The sequence below is a fragment of the Mytilus edulis genome, chromosome 1, assembly GCF_963676685.1.
Source record: "Mytilus edulis chromosome 1, xbMytEdul2.2, whole genome shotgun sequence".
NCBI lineage: Eukaryota > Metazoa > Mollusca > Bivalvia > Mytilida > Mytilidae > Mytilus > Mytilus edulis.
Window position 1 is genome coordinate 72,826,688 of NC_092344.1, and position 21,451 is coordinate 72,848,138.

Sequence of the window (21,451 nt, forward strand, 5' to 3'; positions counted from 1 at the left end):
CGTAAAATCTCAAATAAAGTCCTACATTGACTTTGTCATAATACAGTTACTTCAGAGTTGAGTACGGAGGCATCAGTTTGTCTAATTCTACATTGTACATTCATTTTAATCGAATTTCCTTAAAAAACTAGTTGAAGTGCTAGATATTTTTTTTTATTTATATTAAATTAGGGATCCGAAGGTTTTCTTTAAAAAAAAGGTATGTTTATAAATCAGAAGGAACATTATACATGTAGTTATAATTTTTGGGTCACTATGTTGTTGTCTTACCGATGTTAACCCATTGGTTCTTTAATACATATGAAGTATAAAAGTATCCCTCCTTACCTTTAATTGTGCAGACTGAACCACTAAATCCACCTTTGCATCCAGCTTCACAACTGCCATTCAATTTATTACATGAATTGTTATAACAATTTCCACAAAACTGTATACAATTGAATCCAAAATAACCGTGGGTACATTCTGAAATATTATCCATTTACTTTTAAAAATCTTTAAACATGTTTAAAGTGATCATGCATTATTAAATAATAGATCGGTGAAACGTATCTGGTCAACCAAAGTTGTCGCCAGTTCATATATAACAGTTCAATGTGTTCTCCCTTCTTTTTTATTTTTATCTCTATATGTTTGTTTGTTTGCTGACACATTGTATTCAATATTATGGAATTGTCTGCAACTATCATTCATGTGAAAGGTTTAACAAACAATAAAATCAGGTTTAAATCAGTATGTTTTACACAAGGAAACGCAGATACCAAGTCAGGAATATGATAGCTGTTTTCGATTCAAACTATGTGTTAAAACGTTTACGTTCGATAGGATTAGAGAGATGCATTTAACATAGTTACACATTTATAAACTGAACTTTATAGGGATTTGATAAAAATCTGTGAAGTTTAAAAATTAAATAGGTTTCTTTTCTTTTGTTCCTGCATGCTCGTGTGTGGTATCAGATTCGTATGACTGAGGAAGCAAGTCTGCAAGGTGACGTGTATTTTTGATATTCAAAGGACTGCTAAATAATCCATTGCAATAACAGAATTACGAATATTACAAACAACATCAAATATTGTGTATGTTTACCTTGATCGCACGAGTCACCACTCCATCCCTTTGCGCAATCGCCGTCAGGACATTTGCCAGTTAATGCATTGCATGATATGGTAAGACAGTTACACATCTCATTACAATTAGTTCCAAAATGCCAATCTTCACACGCTTCAAGAGAAAACCATTTCAGGGTAATCTCATGCATATAATGCTTGCAAATCAAAATTAAATGTTTAGCATATTTAGTTGACAGCGAAATATGTTTTAAAGTCAGATTCAAAAGTACATGTAACATGCTTATGTTAAATTCTTGTGAATCCAATTCATAATATTCTTGTTTACAAATGATGATAATCCAATCGCAAACTGATATGCTATTCCATACTCCAAATGTTATAAATTATGTATCAATATATACATACGTTCTAAGTACAAAGATAAATTCATAGTTAATTATATTCAGAGTAAATTACACTAAAATGAAAACGGTAATATAAAAATGCACTAATTTCACATAATAACTTTTCAATTGAATCATAAAATCTGGTTAAAATCCATTGTCTAGCACATATCTGGATCATGATGAATAAGTATAATAGTTACTTAAAGACGCATGACTAGTTGAGTTTAAACGTACACCAGGGTGAACAGACATACACCTAAACTTAAAACCATTTTGAAAATTATGCGAGACATCACGACAACCAATGACTTCTAAAACTACAAAAAACATGTACATTAAATGTCATTATTGTACATGGTTATTAATTAGTTCTTGATCAAACCATTGAAACTTACTCTGATTACAGTATTTTCCATACTTGTAGCCAGTTTTACAAACACTGTCATTTTTGCAGATTCCGTTGATATGATTACATTCATCTGCTATGCATCCAGTACAGGTCTCTGAACAATTCCAACCAAAGTATCCAATATTACACTCTGAAACAGATAAAAATAAAGAAATATTGGCATGACTATTATTTTTTCAGAACGATGCAATCAACATGTAACGAATCTTTAAATGTGCGCTTATGATAGTATCTCCAGCAGCAAGGATTTTACTTAAAGTCTATGTTTTCTCTTTTTGATCACTTCTAAACATGACAATAATTGTAAAACTGGATCACATTTCTTAATTGGAAGCCCTATATAGGCAAATAGAATTTCAAAATTATTATTTGTAGATACAATAAAATTGATAAGATGTATTCACGATCAGAATTTGCATATATCAGACATTACATAAATTACTTTAAACAATTACATTGATCACAAGTTTTAAAATTTGGTCTCACTGTGCCGTTGTCGACTATTTTAACATGATACAATGTATCTGAAATTTAAAACATTCTTTGTGCAAATTTGGTTTTCTTTATATGCAGAAGATGGTGTTTATTAGTATCAAATGCTGGTTTTCGAATGGCACATTCTGATTTTGTTATTCTAAATTATTTGTCATGTATGAGCACAACAGATAAACGTTTGTTTAACAATTCTGTAAAAATGAACCGTGTGATGTCCCTGTGTAAAATGGGTACTGTCGTGTCAGTGCAAGACAAAACACGCTTGCAGCATTCACCACTGACTAGCTGCTTGCTGTGATAAGGAGAGCCGATTTAATAAGTTTTGCCTTCTAGTTACAGCCTCTAATGCAATCAGACCATATTTGCCAATATATGGGATCCTCTTAAAGATGGCAAATGGAATTTGTGAACCTTATGACCTCAGGCAGAACTACAGGGTATCACCTAGCTAATTTTAAAAATCCCCACTATCTTCTGGATGACCGAGGAAAGTCATGCAAACAGTATTTAAATAACCAAAGGTCAGATAAGTAGCTAGGGCACAATATTAAGTCTCAATATAAAACAGTTTAAGTCATTTTTGACAATTGCTGGGATACAAACGTTGTAATACTCGAAAATAATGAATGCATATGATGTCGCCGTCGACATAAAAATACAACTATTGGAGAGAGTTATCTATCAAAATGTTGAGGCAAATCGTCTTAAATATGTTTAAATCCGTTATTATTCGTGTGGATTGTGTTTTTGAAAAAAAACGTTTGTTTTATATTTGTTTTATTTGTTTTAGATTTGAATATACTAGTACATCGCCCGGATAACAAAGAAAATGGTATCTTTGCAAAATTGTGCTTTTCTTCTTTTTATAAGAATAGTAGGTTTATATAATGCATCAAAGATTGAATAATTATAATAGTAGCTTCTTTAACTTTATCACATTGTCATATTCTTTACATCTCAAATTAGCTTCTTTCCACTATGAAATCAAAAGATAACACGACAATAATAGTTGTTTCATATAAAAGACAACAGATTCAATTCCAAAATGAAAGTAAAATTATTATAGTAATACTATTATTATTATCATATCAAATAAAATGAACAAACTGTCTGTGCAATTGAATCCTTTCCATCCTTTCATGCAGCCTGATTTACATTGTCCCGTCACATGATCACAGGGTGGTGATAAACAATTCACTGAGCAGTCACGCTGACACTGACCACCAAATTTACCTACATTACAGGCTGGTAAGTGAAAGAAAAAGTTTTTATAATCAAATATTTATTACTGTCATTAACAAACCAAAAAATGCATTTCAAATAAAACTTTTGTGTTCTAAATTATGAACAATTAATTTCTTATTTATTCAATGATCGGTAATTATTCTTATATATGCACAGTCTGAAACAAAATACTGTATAATATACATTGGAGATTCGTTTCGTAGTTAAAAACAGCTACTGCAGTAAGTGATGAATAAGGTTTTTCATTCATGTTTTCAATGTATCATCCTGCCTTGTAGACAAAAGTGCATGCAGAAATTGAAAAACGTTTTTTTATTAAAACATATGCTTTAAAATGTCTTATATTAATTGATTCCTGATTCCAATAACATAACACTTTATTAAAAAGTGTGTGTATATCAAAACAATTTTACTGTATCAATTTTTATACACCATCATTTTTTTGGTGTCACATTCAGATTTGACAGTTTTTAACCAATGTATGTGTTTGTGCGTTTTCTAAGTTATTTTTCTACAGTTCATCGGAAGGTACCAAGACCTTGTTGATAAATATTTCGTATCAACTGCACAAATAATTCACGGAGGTCTTATATATTCTTGGTACTGACACTATTTATCATCCTAATAACATTTTTTAGTACTCGTTTGTTTGTCTTTAAGAATATTACTTTTACTGGTTAGTTGTTGGTGGTATCTCTTTGACGTGGCTCTTTATTACACTTCCCGGAATTGTGTTATTGTTCTATGGTAAAACAAAATTGTATTCGTGCCTTTCGTGTGCTTCTTTATTACATATTTTTTTGTTCTTTTAAAGTAATTATAACATAATGTTGACTAATTTACCCCTATTTTTCACATTTTTACCTATTATGTCTTTTCAATTTGTTTAGACATCGTTGTCAATACAAGCTAGAGATTTTTAAGCGACCGTCATACAAGTGAGAGGATTAGTTAGAAAACTATGTTTCATCCACCATTTTTTACGCACAAAAATGCCTGTACAAAGTCAGGCAGTTTTTTATTTTGCCATTTGATTGGGACTTTCGGTTTTGAGTTCAGTATTTGTGTGATTTACTCTTTGCATTCTGTTTACACAATCTTACCTGCCAGATTCCAATTATGGTCATCTATCAAAGGTTATGTATATCAAGCATGCTTATATTTGAATTGGTCATTAAAGTGGATCCGTTGTCAACAGTCATACACATGTACAAGTGTGCTTACAACTATCCGCAAAACGAGTTTGAACGCACCACTTTTCTTCGCAAAATGCATACACTTAAACAAGAATATGACAGGGTTTTTTCCAGTCGTCCGGTTGGTTGATAAATTTGTGTGTTTGTTTTTTTTCAGGTTTTTGTCTCGCTTTTCTTGGATTAACAAATTTCGTTTAGTGATTTTATTACATATCATATATATATATACATATACGTCGTTATATTGTCTTAAGGAGATAATTTTGCCAACATGCATTTATAAATGGTGATATGGTTATTTCAATTAAAGATACAATGTACGAACAAATATATCCTTATTGCATCACTTTAAATATCAAAACGGCAGAAAAACTTAATGATAATAAAAAAAAATACTTATAAGTAAACCATCTTTTATAAATACAGAAGTCAATTGTAAAAAGAAGCATATTATACAGTTGATAATATACCTTCTGCTGGTCATTGAAGATATAACAGTGATGTATAGTACATAACTAACCTATTATATACAAGTGCATATGTACAAAGAGCATTAAATGCGTCCAATTTCTACGTAAATTAACAAATAAATGTTTTACCTGTTTCACATTTTTCACCAAGCCAACCATCTAAGCAACCAAGCACACAGTTTCCTGTATCTAAATCACAAAATCCATTACAGTTCTTTGGACAGGTTGACTGACAGTTGTCTCCATATTTCCCATAAGGACAACCTACAAGCAAAGCGATATCTTGATTAAGACAGTTTTGAACGTTTTCCTATTGTCTACGAATATATAGTGCATACAATACAGTAAGTTTGAAATACTTTCAACGTAAACAATTTTCTTTTCTGCATTGTATTTTCGAATTATCTTTTCATAGCTTAATTTGTTTTCTTCATTTCATATTGTTCATAAAATCACGAATATGCTCTAATTCTCATGCACAAAATTTCGTATTGCTTTCTTTATGATTGCATAACTACATATGACTGTCACCGACGAATTTGTAATTACCATGGCAACACGAGTGACACTTGTGGAGCAGGATCTACTCACCTTTCCAGAGCATTTTAGACAAATCAATTTGTGTGGGGTTTCATGTTATATATATTTTTCCACTTGTTGCATGTACTTTTAGTTATTTTTATATTCTCTTGTTATTTTTTTATTTTTCGTTAACGGATGGAGCTTAAACTTTTGCAACATAGTAAAGCCCTGGTAGGAAATTAAAAACAAATATATGATACCAAATATGTTTACCAACACTTAAACATGTTAACTGATATCCTGATTATATTCGATTTTTTAAAATTTAATGTCAATAATAATGACAAAAAACTAAAAAAAATTGCTTACTTCCGCAGTAATATACTTACCACCTATTTCAATTTCACATATATCTAACTTTGTATTTCCATTCAGAATGGGTGGTATATATATAATATATTTGCATACAGCAAATACGGGTATGTCCTCGTTATCATACTCTGCATTGTATAACACAGTATCATCAGTCCATGAATCAGTGGTATTTGAACAGTACACTTTATGATTACCGGCAATGGTAGTATTGTCTGCAAATGAGATATAATATCGACTCTAACAATGATGGATAAAACAAAACAATTTAAATAAAAAATGCACAAGTAGAAACGTCCATATGTACATGTAGATAGAGTTTGATATATAAATATATTGACACCTTTATCATTTTATATAAAGTAATTGATTTTAATGCATTTATGGTCATTTTATTTGGTGTAGTCATATACCAACAAAATCAATTAAAACCAGTTGATGCAAAAGAAGATTTATCCAAACATTTTATTTTAATTCTGAGTAAAATAACAAAGTATCGAACTCCGGCAAAAATTCCAAACGAAAAATACTTAATCAAATGGCAAAATCAAAAGCTCAAACACAGTAAACGAATGGATAACACTGTCATATTCCTAACTTGCTACAAGCATTTTCCGTTGTAGAAATTGGTTGATTAAACCTGGTTTTATAGCGAGTTAAACATCTCACTTGTAAATACCTGTACCAAGTCAGGAATATGACAGTTGTTGTCCATTCGTTTGATGTGTTTTATCATTTGATTTTGCCATTTGATTAGGAAATTCCCGTTTTGAATTTTCATCGGAGCTGAGTATTTTTGTGATTTTACTTTTTAGTATGACAGTCGTATTTGAAATATTGGTGTTGCGTATTTATTGTTTATTCATAGAAAGGGCATGATCAGAGTCAATTACACATTTAGTTTTTATTTAAAGTAATATTCCTATGGCTATATCATATCTCCTGAATCTTCAATACATGTAACAATTTTAAACACCTTTTTAAAAAAAAAATTTTGTTTGTATCTCAATTTCAATTTGACTAATTCATAAACATATTTTGGTATATGAAACGTTAATCAGTAACTTTGCTATCAGCTACGTAGGCTTTTCTCATGGCTTAATATCTATTAATCTTTCAAATACAGGTAACGTCTACATCTTTTCTTTTAATAATTTCGAACAGTAGTTACTTTTGTTAACACATTACTTGTATGCATTGACTAGATAGAAAATGAAATGAAAAAAAGACTTTTGTGTCTTGTCAGCAACATCCTCTTACATGTATAATATGTTGTTCAAAACATTCATATAAACGCCTTGTAAAAAGGTCATTGCGTTCGTCTATAATCTATATGTATTTGCAGTTTAATTAACAGTATAAGACGTATCCTGGTTTTTTGATAGTCGTACAGTAAAACCTATATGTTGTAAAAGAGGGAAGAACGATACCAGAGGGCCGGTCAAACTCATAAATCGAAAATAAAATGACAACGCCATGGCTAAAATGAAAAAGACAAACATACAAACAGTAGTACACATGACACAACATAGAAAACTAAAGAATAAACAACACGAACCCGACCAAAAACTAGGGGTGATCTCAGGTGTTCCGGAAGGGTAAGCAGATCCTGCTCAACATGTGGCATCCGACGTGTTGATTATGTGATCACAAAACCGGTAAATTTTATATTGATGTTTTACAAAAAGAAATCACCAATTCAGCAACATTCCAACTGAATCCATTTTCAGAAAACGACATCTGTAACAAACAAACCTTTAGCTACCGCTTTACAAGCAGAACCAAAAACAATGAAAGTCCCAACTATGTATTGGCTTCCGAAGCTACACAAAACACCTTACAAATATAGATTTATTTCGTCTTCAAGCCATTGTTCCACTACTAAATTATCTTTTCTTCTTACTAGTACACTTGGTACAATCAAAAACCTGATAATAAATTTTTTAAATAAGGCCTTCGAAAAAAATAGAATTAATTACTTTTGGAGTGTCAAAAACTCGTTGGAAGTACTTGATAAATTGCATGCTTATTAGTACGGTGACCGAGTAAGGAAAAGACGCTTATTTAAGGAGTTTAATTGTCATTTGGACTATACGGCTATAAATCACAGTATTGGTAGTTCAAAGGTTAAACGTAATATATTGACTTGTCGTCAAAAAATCGTACGGTGCAATTTTTGTAAATTGGGCTTTGAAGTACGTTGACTTGAACGAAAAATCGACTTAGAAAAGTTTTGAGGTCTACACTGTAAAATAACATCCATGATATGATTTATGTTATTATATACATTGTTGTTACACCTTATTTTAACTATTTTACATAAAGTTTAGCAAAATTAATCCGTTATTAAGGAGATTATGAAAAAGATTAACAACACGAATACTTTGCATTTTATAGAGTACGTTTCCATTCAATTTCATCAATTTCTTTTAACGCAAAACGTAAAATAATTAACAGCTATATGATATTTCATATATTTGTACCTTTATTAATCAATAATATCAAATTCCTATATATCAGAAGAATTATTTCAGCAATTAAACCCAGATACAAGTCCTAACGCTCATATGACGGAGCTATTTGAAGCTCATATACAGCTTCTTATCGATATATATACGTAATGGGGATGTACTGTATCACTTACATTCAAATACTGGGCTATGTTCCATGAAGAAGTAGGCATTTTGCTGTCAAATGTAAGAGCAGAGCGAGAGGAAAATTGGTCACTTCCTTGAGATCGTCAATTCAAATGTAACCTTATGTTTTTGTAACCAACCGTACCAATTACTGAAGGTGGTTGCCTATTTAAATACTCGATATGCTTCAGTTTTCTGAGAATATTCGATATAATAGATGGCTACTTTTCTTTCATACAGACTCCTGGACATTTTAACAGTACATGGACCGACATGGACCGACATGACAACAGAAAAGATCGTTATAAAAGCCCCAAGGGGAACAGGTGGTACTGCAGGCATATCAAATCAAAAGGCGCTTGTTAGGTGGACCTTTCCTGACTCCCTATGTCGTGTAAAGCTGAAAAGGGCTGGAATTACTGCAAATTCACAAGAGGAAACAAAACCAACAGCAATGAAAAGAGACGAAGAACATGTTTTTGTCACTGTGAACCACCTGAATGACCCATGACTGGTCCCTTTGATCCCTTATATCTTCTAGAATGCATGCTACAAGAGATATTCGAGGTTCTTTGCTCAGAGCTGTCGTAACATGTCTTAACATTTTATCACTAGTGTTCTTTCTTTAGATAAGTCAAGGAGTTTTTATAGTCCAATATAAAAGTCAAAAATAAAAACATTTGAAATTCCAATTTCCCTTTTCAAGGTGACGTCATCATGAGAAAATCATGTAAGTTGGATTTAGTGAAGCAATTAAAATCTGAAGTCTCTGGTGCACTGTCCCTACCTTCCCTTGTACCATCACTCACAACTTACATCAGAGATGGTATATATGGTATTGGTTCAATGTACTGATGTTAAGAAAGGTAAAACATTCGGTGACCTAGCAGCTGACATTTAAAAAAAATATGTCCCAACGAATTTCTTTAGCGCACATACTAGCAGATGTGTTTGCCCTCTACGACATGAACAACTCTATAAAGTCTGCCGAAAGGGAACACCGCACAAAGACTACCGCACAAAGACTACAGCTTCCACCAAAGTTTATCAGATTATTGAGGGGAGAAGTATTCCTGACTGGAAAACTTTGACAAATCTGGCCTATATTTCCACCATTCACTAACTATGTGTCTGTCTTTCCCCAAAAATTTGTAAACAATTGCCTGCTGTACATGCACTTACCGAATGCGACAAAACTTCGTCTTTGTTTGGAGTAGGAATACAAACTGTCTACCAGACTCAGAAAGACGCACACGGCTATTTCAGTGGTTTTTAGAGTTTCGGTAATATTGACAAAGACGAAGCCCTTGTTTGGGCATGAAAGTTAATTTCAAAGCTTTATGACAAAACAACTGTCTTTAAAACCGTTCCATCATAATAAATATTCAAGATTGCCACCAGTAAAGATGTAAGTTTAGTCAGGTTGCCTCCCTGTGAGACGGCAATGAAATAGCATTTTCACTTTCTTCGTTTCAAACTTATAAAAATTGGGACCGCATTACACATTGCTAAACCCCTATCCGGTCACCTTTAGATAACGGTTGAGTTAAATGATTCATTACACCCCGTGTATTTTAAAGGGCATATGTCAGTAGAATTCTTGAAGGGTCTTGTGTTTTCACTGAAGGGAAAATCTTCATGTAAAAAAAGTCATGTGTTTGTTCTCAACAAAACCTTACATGTTCGGAGATTGGCTCCTGTAAAGGATTAGAATTATGTGGATATTTCTAATCATGTTCCTTGACACATTGACAGATGAGCAAGAAGATACTCCTAGCATAATTCTGTTGTGTGGATGTTTGAATTGTAACTGATTTCGTGGTATTTAGTTCTTTTTAGTTTTAATAAATTACATGAATGAGCTTATAAAAAATACGCCTTCATGATAGTCATGATAGTAGGCTTCAGGTTAAAATAGTATTTATCATTTATTGATGAGGTTGCACGTAAGCCGGCAAGGTAACTACTGTAACTTTCACAGAATATGTGTTGATCATGTATAATAGATAGATAAGATATACTAGTATGATAGAAAACGTCATTTTCCAAAATAAATGATTTCTTATTCATTTTTTTTTTTACATTTTCGAGATAATTCATTGTTAATTAATTTGAAAAAATGTCTGTATCTGAAATTTAACCTGAACTGTTGTATATACTTCAAATCTTAAAATAAAATTGAGAATGGAAATGGGGAATGTGCCAAAGAGACAACAACCCGACCATAGAAAAAACAACAGCAGAAGGTCACCAACAGGTCTTCAATGTAGCGAGAAATTCCCGCACCCGGAGGCGTCCTTCAGCTGGCCCCTAAACAAATATATACTAGTTCAATGATAATGAACGCCATACTAATTTCCAAATTGTACACAAGAAACTTAAATTAAAATAATACAAGACTAACAAAGACCAGAGGCTCCTGTCTTGGGACAGGCGCAAAAATGCGGCGGGGTTAAACATGTTTGTGAGATCTCAACCCCCCTATACTTCTAGCCAATGTAGAAAAGTAAACACATAACAATACGCACATTAAAATTCAGTCCAAGAGAAGACCGAGTCTGATGTCAGAAGATGGAACCAAAGAAAATAAACAAAATGACAATAATACATAAATAACAACAGACTACTAGCAGTTAACTGACATGCCAGCTCCAGACTTCAATTAAACTGACTGAAAGATTATGATTTCATCATATGAACATCAGGCACAATCCTTCCCGTTAGGGGTTTAGTATCATACCATCATAACATATATGAGAAGAACATAACCCGTGTCATGCCAACAACTGGTTTTTGAATAAATGTGTTTAGTTCCGATGCAAAGTATTTTGACCTTATTTTATGCAAAACTGTTACCACATTTCTTTTTGACGACATCGATATTTTAATAGTACTCATTTTCCCGAATCCAATGATATATAATGTAGCCGTATAGTATGTTTGACGATTAAATCTAAAAAAATATTGGGTCTAGTCACCTTACTATATATTGGTGATTTTGAATCTGTTTAAAGTTTTGATTTTTTTCTACCCTATATACCACATTGCCTCACATTCTCATTAAGAAAAAATTCACACACCTAATTAAATAGGCATTTAAAAAGTCAGAATGTGAATATATATGTTCAACCTCTTTTAGGTCATTTTTTAGTAACAATGAACAAAAAAACTATGTCAATTGGTCATGCTTTGATACTATATATGCCCTTGAATTTTAACTAGATAACATTTTTGTTCGCTTTGGAGATTCCTTATATCGTCAGGTGATCGGAATTCCAATGGGGACTAAATGTGCACCACTTGTTGCGATCCTGTTTTTGTATTGCTATGAGTTACAATGTATGACAAAAGTCAACAAAGACCCATCGAAACAACACCTGATACACAAATTTAATAATACTTTTAGATATTTGGATGATATTTTGGCTCTCAATAATGACGACTTCAGTACGTATACTAAAGAAATTTATCCTGTTGAACCTACTTTAAATAAAGCTAATACTAACAATGACCACTGCCCTTTCCTCGATCTTGATAACTAAAACTAAAATTTATGATAAAAGAGATGATTTTTCATTTCCTATCGTTAATTATCCATTTTTAGATGATAACGTTCCCTTGTCACCATCTTACGGTGTTTATATATCTCAACTTGTACGAGTCGGTCTTGTATGTAACAATGTTTTAGATTTTAACGAGAGAAATTGATGTATTACTGAAAAACTATTACACCAGGGTTTTCGATATCACAGACTAGTCAAAACATTTACTAAATTTTATCATCAGTATAAGGACATCATTCGTAAATATAGCTCAACATGCAGACTTCTTAAACGTTCATGTATTTCACATCCAATATTTTATGGAAATATTCTTTATAACGCACAAAAATGACAGTATTTACCTCAGAAGTTAACAAAACGTTTAAATAGACTTATTAAGAAGGGATATTGGTACGATACTGTTGTTTGGTCATTAAAGATTGCATATTTTGGCATTAATATTGACACAATTATAGGGTCTTTGGATCGGAACTAAACACATGTATTTAAAATCCTGTTGTTGGCATGACACGGGTCATATTCTTCTCATATATGTTATGATGGTATGATACTAAACCCCTCACGGGGAGGATTGTGTCTGATATTCATATGATGACGACATAATTTTTCAATCAGTTTAATTGAAGTCTGGAGCTGGAATGTCAGTTAACCGCTAGTAGTCTGATGTTATTTGTGTAATATTGTCATTTAGTTTATTTTCCTTGGTTCATCTTCTGACATCAGACTCGGACTTCTCTTGAACTGAACTGCGTATTGTTATGCGTTTACTTTTCTGCATTGGCTAGAGGTGTAGGGGGTTGAGGTGAGATCTCACAAACATATTTAACCCCGTTGCATTTTTGCGCCTGTTCCAAGTCAAGAGCCTCTGGCCTTTGTTAGTATTGTATTATTTTAACTTTTAGTTTCTTGTGTACAATTTGGAGTTCAGTGTGGCGTTCATTATCACTGAACTAGTATATAGTTGTTTAGGGGCCAACTGATGGACGCCTCCGGGTGCGGGAATTTCTCGTTGCATTGAAGACCTGTTGGTGACCTTCTGCTGTTGTCTGCTCTATGGTCGGGTTGTTGTCTTTTTGGCAGATTCCCCATTTCCATTCTCAATTTCATAACTCGGTAGGTCACATTCATGAGAGGGAAGGGGGTTGTAGTAACGACGTTAGAAACATATCCGATATCATTTTAGAAACGGTTATTCCATAATGGTCAACTAACCCGTGATGGCGTCCGTAAAATGTACGAATGGATGATTTCAACTTCACCATATGGAACTCTTGGTTTAATAGCTTCTTTGTCGGCAGCAAACCTTTATCAAGAAAATCATGATAGGAAATGCAATCAGGGGAATATCGTATCAATTGGGAGATATATACCCAGTATGCAGGTGCTGCTGGAATGTTGCTAATTAGAAATGGAAAGTTCACAATTAGAAATTATTAGAAAGCTGATCTCATCTCTTTCGTCGTAAAGTTTTGTTTTGAATCGACCCTCATTGTCAATTTCTAGATGTAAGTCAAGCTATGAGGCCGACTTAACTGTATCTGTAGTATTCTTTATATCTAGTTCGATGGGATAGATGCATTCCACATAGTCCCCAAAATTCGAATTATTTAGTGTAAGAACATCATTAGCGGAAAGTAAAACTGATTATTTTCAAAGGGTTAAATATTTCGCAGTGGTCTCTTGCCATGGCTTTGTTTGGACTTGTTTGTTTGATTTTTGGCCTTGAATGTTTATCCCTAATATTTTATTAATTGTGCATTTGCATTCAGATATCGCAGATCAAATTTATTCGTTGATATTTTATGAATTTACGTTTTTTGATTGAGTTAAGCCTGCCAATTGATATTTTATCGTGTGTTTTTCTATGTTATGATGTTATGCTATTGTTTCAGAAAAAGGGAGACGGTTTGGTACCATTCAAACGTTTAATCCCGCTGCAAATATTTGCACCTGTCCTTAGTCAAGAATCTGATGTACAGTAGTGGTCGTTTGTTTATGTAATTTATACGTGTTTCTCGTTTCTCGTTTTTTTAATATATATAGATTAGAACGTTGGTTTTCCCGTTTGAATGGTTTTACACTAGTAATTTTGGGGCCCTTTATAGCTTGTTGTTCGGTGTGAGCCAAGGCTCCGTGTTGAAGGCCGTACATTGACCTATAATGGTTTGCTTTTTTAAATTGTTATTTGGATGGAGAGTTGTCTCATTGGCACTCACACCACATCTTCCTATATCCAATTAAAGGATATCGCTAACTTCCTATCTTTCTTCCTAAGAAGTTCCTGCATGAGGTCAGCGTCATAATTATAAAGAAACAAGTCGGCAAGTAGAGGGGCACAATTTGTTCCCATTGGAATGCCGACAGTCTGTTGAAAAACACGTCCTCCGAACGTAACGAATATGTTGTCAATCAAGAAATCAAGCATCTTGATTATATCAGTTTCAGAGAATGTTTTGTTTGAATCAGAGTGATCCTTTACAAAGTAGGATTTATCCCTTCCTAAGACAAGGTATTTGTATCTACGTTGGCCATTTCTTTCTATGAAGCAAAGCAATACCAAATCTTTCAATTTGTCTTTTAGTTTGGGTTGTAGAATACTTGTGTAAAGAGTAGAAAAGTCGTAATGTATCATATTTATAAATTTAAGTTATGTGTTAGGGACTTATGATACGTTCGAAAAGCGATCCCTATCATTTCAAGTGCAATACATTTATATGGTGCAATATCAGTTTGTTGACAAAATATGTGTTTTAAGAACCAACAATTACCAACATAACGATACACTGGTAATGCCATGCATATTTGCCAATTTTTTTAACGTGAAAATCAATTCGCAACGACATACCTACATGTACGAAGAGTAACAAAATTGCATTGAAAAATATTCTTAAAACAACTTGAATATAATGTTTTTATTTTAGACAATGCACTAATAATATTTCTAAATTGTCCCTCTAAAAGTTCTGTTTTTCAATATTCAAATTAAATATTTTCTGAAACATATTTTGTTGTTTGAAATGTATTGCAATGACAATTAAAATCCTACATGTGCACGGAATCAGAAGCAGGATGAACAGAACTTTGATAGTTATTGGTCAACATAAGGTCCTATTTAAGAGGAAAGCAATAATTTGTCCCTAAACACTAATTATTTTGATATATTCAAAACATTAACTGTAAGGAAGCCTACAGTCTGCATGTATACTTATTATGATCAAAGCACAATTATTGTTATTTTTCTGTTTTACTCACCTCCAAAGAAAAGATACACCCCAGTAGTAACAATTGATGATCCATTTCCAATCTGTATATATGAATTAGAACTAGCTGTTTCTATGCTGATGCATGATGTTGTGTTTCCATCGATTATTATATTAGCGGGTGAATTGACACCAGAAAGGCTATATGTTGCAATTCCATTATAAACCGTATTATCTGTGATTAAAAGTATACCAAATGTCTTAACTTACTTTGTTTGTATAAAAAATCCCATACCTGTGTTTTGAAACTTTAAATTAGCAGATACATAATACGATAAGCTTCTTTATCAACACTCAAAATTGAAATAGTATTTTGATTGTATTTGCTGATGTTTGCGTAGTTTTTTATTTAGCATTATAAGACAGTTAAGTTTGAAAAGAGATTTTTGTTATACACGGCATGTTTATAGCCCAAGACACTCTGCTTACAAACAGTTAATGTTCAACTATTACAAAAGATAATTATCGATTGCTTACAAGTTAGGAGGTTTCAAAAATTTATAGACACACGTATAGATACACTGAAATTATGAATAAGAATTAAGAAAATAAAAACTATACGATTCTCATAACATGCGTCCGAAGTGCTTGTCTGTATTAACATTCATCGGGAACGCTCAAAGCCGGATATTTTGAAACAGATGATGTTTACGAACCACCAACACAGGTGTAGAGATATACTAAAAAGTACATAAAACATAGCCAAATCCATCTTAGGTCAACTTTGCCAGAAGGAGTTGAAACATTAGTTTCTTTAGGATTTTAGAATTTATCAACTGACGATTTTAGAATGGTTTATTATTAATTTTGTCAGTACCAAAATACTGACTACTAAGCTGATGATACTCTCGGGGGCTGATAGTACATTTAAAGAGGTATCGACCAAGTGTTGCAAAAAATGTTAAAAAAAACCATTATTTATTGCATGCGTCCGAAACACTTTTATTGATTCACCTTAATCAGGAACGCTCAATGTCAAATGTTTGGAAGCCGAGAATGTATAAGAACAAAACAGCCGATGAGCTATATAAATTTTGAAATATCCATCTAAGGTCAGCTTTGTCTGAGGGCGTTGAAAAACATAGTTTCTTTTATAATTCTAGAAATTAAAAAAAAAACCGCTTTTACTCTATTTTATCCACACAAAAAAATCTAAACAAAAAACATGAAAAATATTTTTTAAAGGAACATCTTTTTTTCAGAAATTTTAGTTCCTAACTGTATTTATGATTATTTAGTAAACAAGAGATTAAGAAAAAGGCCAAATGTTTTCGAGTTGAAATAGCTAATTATACTCTTTGTTTGATTCTGCATATGCGTAATTGAGGTTGCTGTTCATTAATTTTTGGAGTATTTTGTATACAAAAGAAACCCATAGAATTTTTCAATTCCAAGTAAAATCTTTAATGTTTGCCAGGATTTAAAAGCATTTTTTGGTTGTACTTTATGATTTATCCCAGGCATAGATATTCTTAGCCGTATTTGGCACAACTTTTTTGAATTTTGTATCCTGAATACTCTTCAACTTTGTACTAGTTTGGCTTTATAAATATTTTGATCTCAGCGTCACTGATGAGTCATATGTAGACGAAACGCGCGTCTGGCGTACTCAATTATAATCCTGGTACCTTTGATAACTTTTGTGATGACTCTTTGAATATTTGAATAATCTTATTTAACAAATGATTCACAGATCACAGTAAAATTGAATGGGTTAGTCAAAGGTAAATAAAAGCGAAGGTGAATAAAAGTAACGATCATTATTCTATTGTTTATTCATTCTTTCTTGTATATGCATTTTATCTATTTTTCAAATAATATAAAGAAAACTAACCAATGAACTTTATTCCAATTTACAATATTCTGATTTATTCATTAAGGTTATAGAAAACGTTTTTGTTGACCAACATGGGCCAACATGTCCTCTTTTCGGTGACAGTTCACGTTTGAATCCCTGCACCTTCAGATGACTTCCAATAAAGATCTCACGTATCTGATTACTGTAATGCCTAATATGTCATCCTGCATATGATTTAATAACTATCTATTTATCCAATACAAACCATATTCAATCTAGCAAATTGATATTTGTTTGATGTATTATACTTACAGAAAGTACAGTATCTACCGCCTTTTCCCTTGACACATCCCTTCATACAAACATCTGTATTCGGATCACACTCTCCATGAAAACACTTCTGTTCATCACAACCCCAAATACAAGAACCATTTGAAGGATAACAATGTCTATCTATACATTCAACCGGACAATTCGTTGTACAATTGGTTCCCCAAGTACCTTTCCAGCATCCTGAAATTTAAAATTGAATCATATATAATCACACAAATTTCCAACATAAAAATCCTGTTAAAGTGACAATACATGTTTCCAATAATCTTTCCTATTTAATGCCCAAAAAAGCAACCGGAAAGTAATTGCTGAAAAACAAGTATTAATCCTAAAATGAAGGCAACAGTAGTATACCGCTGTTCGAAAGTCACAAATCGATTGAGAGAAAACAAATCCGGGTTACAAACTAAAACTGAGGTAAACACATCAACTACAAGACGAAAACAAAGAAACAACAGAAACACTAAGTGCAACAAAAAACCAAAACGACAATTCAACACACACAGACACTATAGAAACTATAAGATAACAACTGCAAAAAAAAAAGAACAAGAAGAACAGCTGGCTTTAATAGGCAAATCGAAATAAAAGTAAAAAAAGACAGGAGGCCATTCAAATGACACAACTGAAGATTACATTTTTAAGAGCCAGTTTGAACTAATCTGTATGCACACGGGACCTCATCTATAAACTGATCTATGTAAAAGAAAATCAATGTTAGCGCAAATAAATTGAAATTAAGGTTTATGACCCCCTTTGTAGCCATGTGAATTAAGAATTTTTCAAACTTCAATAGTATCAAAACAGCAAATATATGACCAATGATGGGTCACTGTGTACATATACCAAACTTCGAGCAAAGCATTATTATTTATTGTTTCATTGTATTTATAGAAAAAAGTGGTTTAATGGCAAATAAAACCAAAATTTTGTAGAAAATCCACAGACTTTAGCTGAGATTGTTGTTTTAAAATGTTAGACATAGATTACTCTGAAGTGTTAGCGTTGATTATTTACGGAAAGTCCCAAAATAACCTTTAAATTCCAACACAATTTTGTGCTGAGTTGCTTAAGTCGAGTGCACCCTAGAAGGTGTACTTGATTTGATCCATATTCATATTAGCTTTAACCAATATCTAATTTTAAAAACTTGTTTTCAGAAAATAGTTGCTAGCACTGCAAAAGCAATTATCCTTTACCTATCGATCACTGAATTGCTAAATATGAGAGTACAAGAGGAAAGACTGTTGTGTAGTGGTTAGTGCATCGGACTTAAAACACAAGGGTACCTGGTTCGATCCTCGTTCCAGGAAGAAAATTTCAGAGACTGAATTTTCGGCTCTCTCTTGACACCATTTGCGAGAATGGTCTTGTGAAACGATGCTAGTTCGTCGGAAGGGGACAATACATGGCTAACGCATGTAAAAAATAACCATATATCTTGCACGTGAAAGGCACCCTTGTAGATTTCGAAAAAGAACAGGTTAAAGCCGCTATAAACTAGCACACGTTCCGGCAAAGTGGAAAGGGATTAATATAAGTTGTAATAATTTGTTTCCCAATCCACTATAAGTAAATATGTTTAAAATAAGACTATTGATTGTCTATAACATTTCTATATGTTTAGCATTGAATCAATACGAGGGTACATAATCATAAAATGGTACCAATTTTACTGCACCATTCGTATTTTTACAGTTAGTGTTTATTCAAGGATTAACAATTCGTGTTAATGCAAATGTAAATTGGGTGTCTTTTTGAATGTGACAAATGCAGTTCGCCCTATGTGAATTTAAAAAGATATGTTTTGTTAATACTTTACCATTTATTTCTATGTAACATATTTCTATTAATGTATTTCTGTTGAAGAAATACACATTCTTGGTAGGGCTCAAATCACAATCGACACTATGAATCAGGGTTTGGAAGGCCTGATTCCCTGTGTCGACAAAGCACAGTTCAGTTTTTTTATACACAGTGTCATTTGCAAGGTACAACCGGAAACCATTCATGCGCTCTGCCGCTGTAAAATAAATAATAAGATAGTGAATAAATATGGCACTTGTCGTGTTGGTGAAGCAAGTTGTGAATGACTGGATTTTGATTATTTCATCAACGAGAAAAATAAATACGATAGACGATATTATGCTGTTGCAATATAATTTTATTTCCAAAGATTACATGTCCCTTTTTCGATAAGTAAATATATCAAACTCAAAAGAAGCGAGACAAATAGGTTTATTTAAGTGTGAACTGAATAAACTACTTAGGGTGTCCCCGATTTCTCTTTCAGGCAGAGTCATGGGACACAAAAAATCATGTTTAAAGCATGATACTGCATTTATGATTGTGTCAATGTGTAGTCAAATATGGCCCCGTAGTTTCAGAGGAGATGATCTGTATAGCAGTTAACAGACAATGGACGACGACGACAGACGAAATATAATGTTTCGAGGGGTTAGTGTTGGGGAAGGGAAATAATGATTAATACAAATAAGAACTTACTATCATTCCTTAGATAATATCTAATATTCGTAATGTAGACTAATTTTGGGAAAGACATTCCCCACCACTGTGTCGGTTGTCCAGCGGCTGTAGAAGAACATCCATCTGCCCAATTATTATTTGAAGGTCCTTCTATTGCCAAGTTCGCACTGTACGAATTACCATCGGAGTCTGTGTATGTTGTTTCTTGTTCTGCTGTCCCATGTAAAGCAAGATTAACTGTAAAAAGAAATAAAGTCATTTTTTTTACTTGGTAGTTCGTTTTCATTTGTTATTGTATTTGATTTGTTGTATACAGCTGTAGAATTGGATTACCGTTATGATAAACCTTACCTTAATCTTAATTCTTTCTGCGCCAGAAGTCGCATACGGCCTCGTCTTCATGATAAACGTGACAATGTTATTCTTTTGTTTAAGAATGTAAAACAAACAATATATTGTGCATGTTATGCCTTTGCCAACAATAGTAATGTGACTTGCTGTATACTGAATTTTTTTTAATTGATAATTATTATAAAACCCTTCTTTCAAAATAAAGAGTATTTATTGTGTTATCATATTTCATTAAAAGAAAAATATTTGGTCGCGTTGCTTTCATATGCGTTATTTACAGTTGTCAAGGATGACTGTTTATTTCGCTTAAAGCTAAATAAAAGATTTATACATTCAACAACAGAAAGAAAACAAATTCTAAACTATGTCGGAAGAAGAAATTAAGTTGTATGTTGTCAACCAAGAATCCATAAGCTTAGGTTTTTTGAAGAAATAAAAATATTTGTGGCATACTCCGCCCAATTAAAATCAATATTTTTTAGCATGTTCAATACGATTGTTTCTGTAATGTTCAAAGCTATGTTGTATAACGGGTATGCGACCTGCCTTAAAGTAAAGGGTCCAATATTAATAGTTAAACATTAATAGACCATTGGTTTTAAAGATTTCTAAATAGTTCAATTTTCTCCTATGTGCATGTAATTGTTAGAGATTTTGAAACTACTACAACCGAACAAAACGACATAATATTTCAAAACATTGAGATAGCTGTAGAACACCGCGGTAGTCTGATTTTCCTTACTTGGAAACCTAGATAACATAGTCGTGCAACGAAATGTGACAACACTTTGCAGAGTTGATTACTAAGAATACAATTTGAAACATGACACACATTGTCAACAAGTGTTTTACACA

At 32.6% G+C, this 21,451-nt stretch overlaps 1 protein-coding gene across 1 annotated transcript in view; it reads right to left on the reverse strand.

Annotated features, from left to right (window-relative positions):
* LOC139489596 (receptor-type tyrosine-protein phosphatase mu-like) overlaps window positions 1–21,451 on the reverse strand; it is a 107,852-nt gene that overhangs the window by 26,042 nt on the left and 60,359 nt on the right. The window contains exons 5-12 of the mRNA XM_071276190.1: window positions 17,738–17,938; window positions 15,620–15,802; window positions 6,186–6,383; window positions 5,404–5,538; window positions 3,471–3,608; window positions 1,855–1,998; window positions 1,090–1,224; window positions 328–465 (exon numbers count right to left, since the gene is read on the reverse strand). Of these exons, the coding sequence (XP_071132291.1) occupies window positions 328–465; window positions 1,090–1,224; window positions 1,855–1,998; window positions 3,471–3,608; window positions 5,404–5,538; window positions 6,186–6,383; window positions 15,620–15,802; window positions 17,738–17,938 (1,272 nt within the window). The remainder of the gene's footprint in view (window positions 1–327; window positions 466–1,089; window positions 1,225–1,854; window positions 1,999–3,470; window positions 3,609–5,403; window positions 5,539–6,185; window positions 6,384–15,619; window positions 15,803–17,737; window positions 17,939–21,451) is intronic.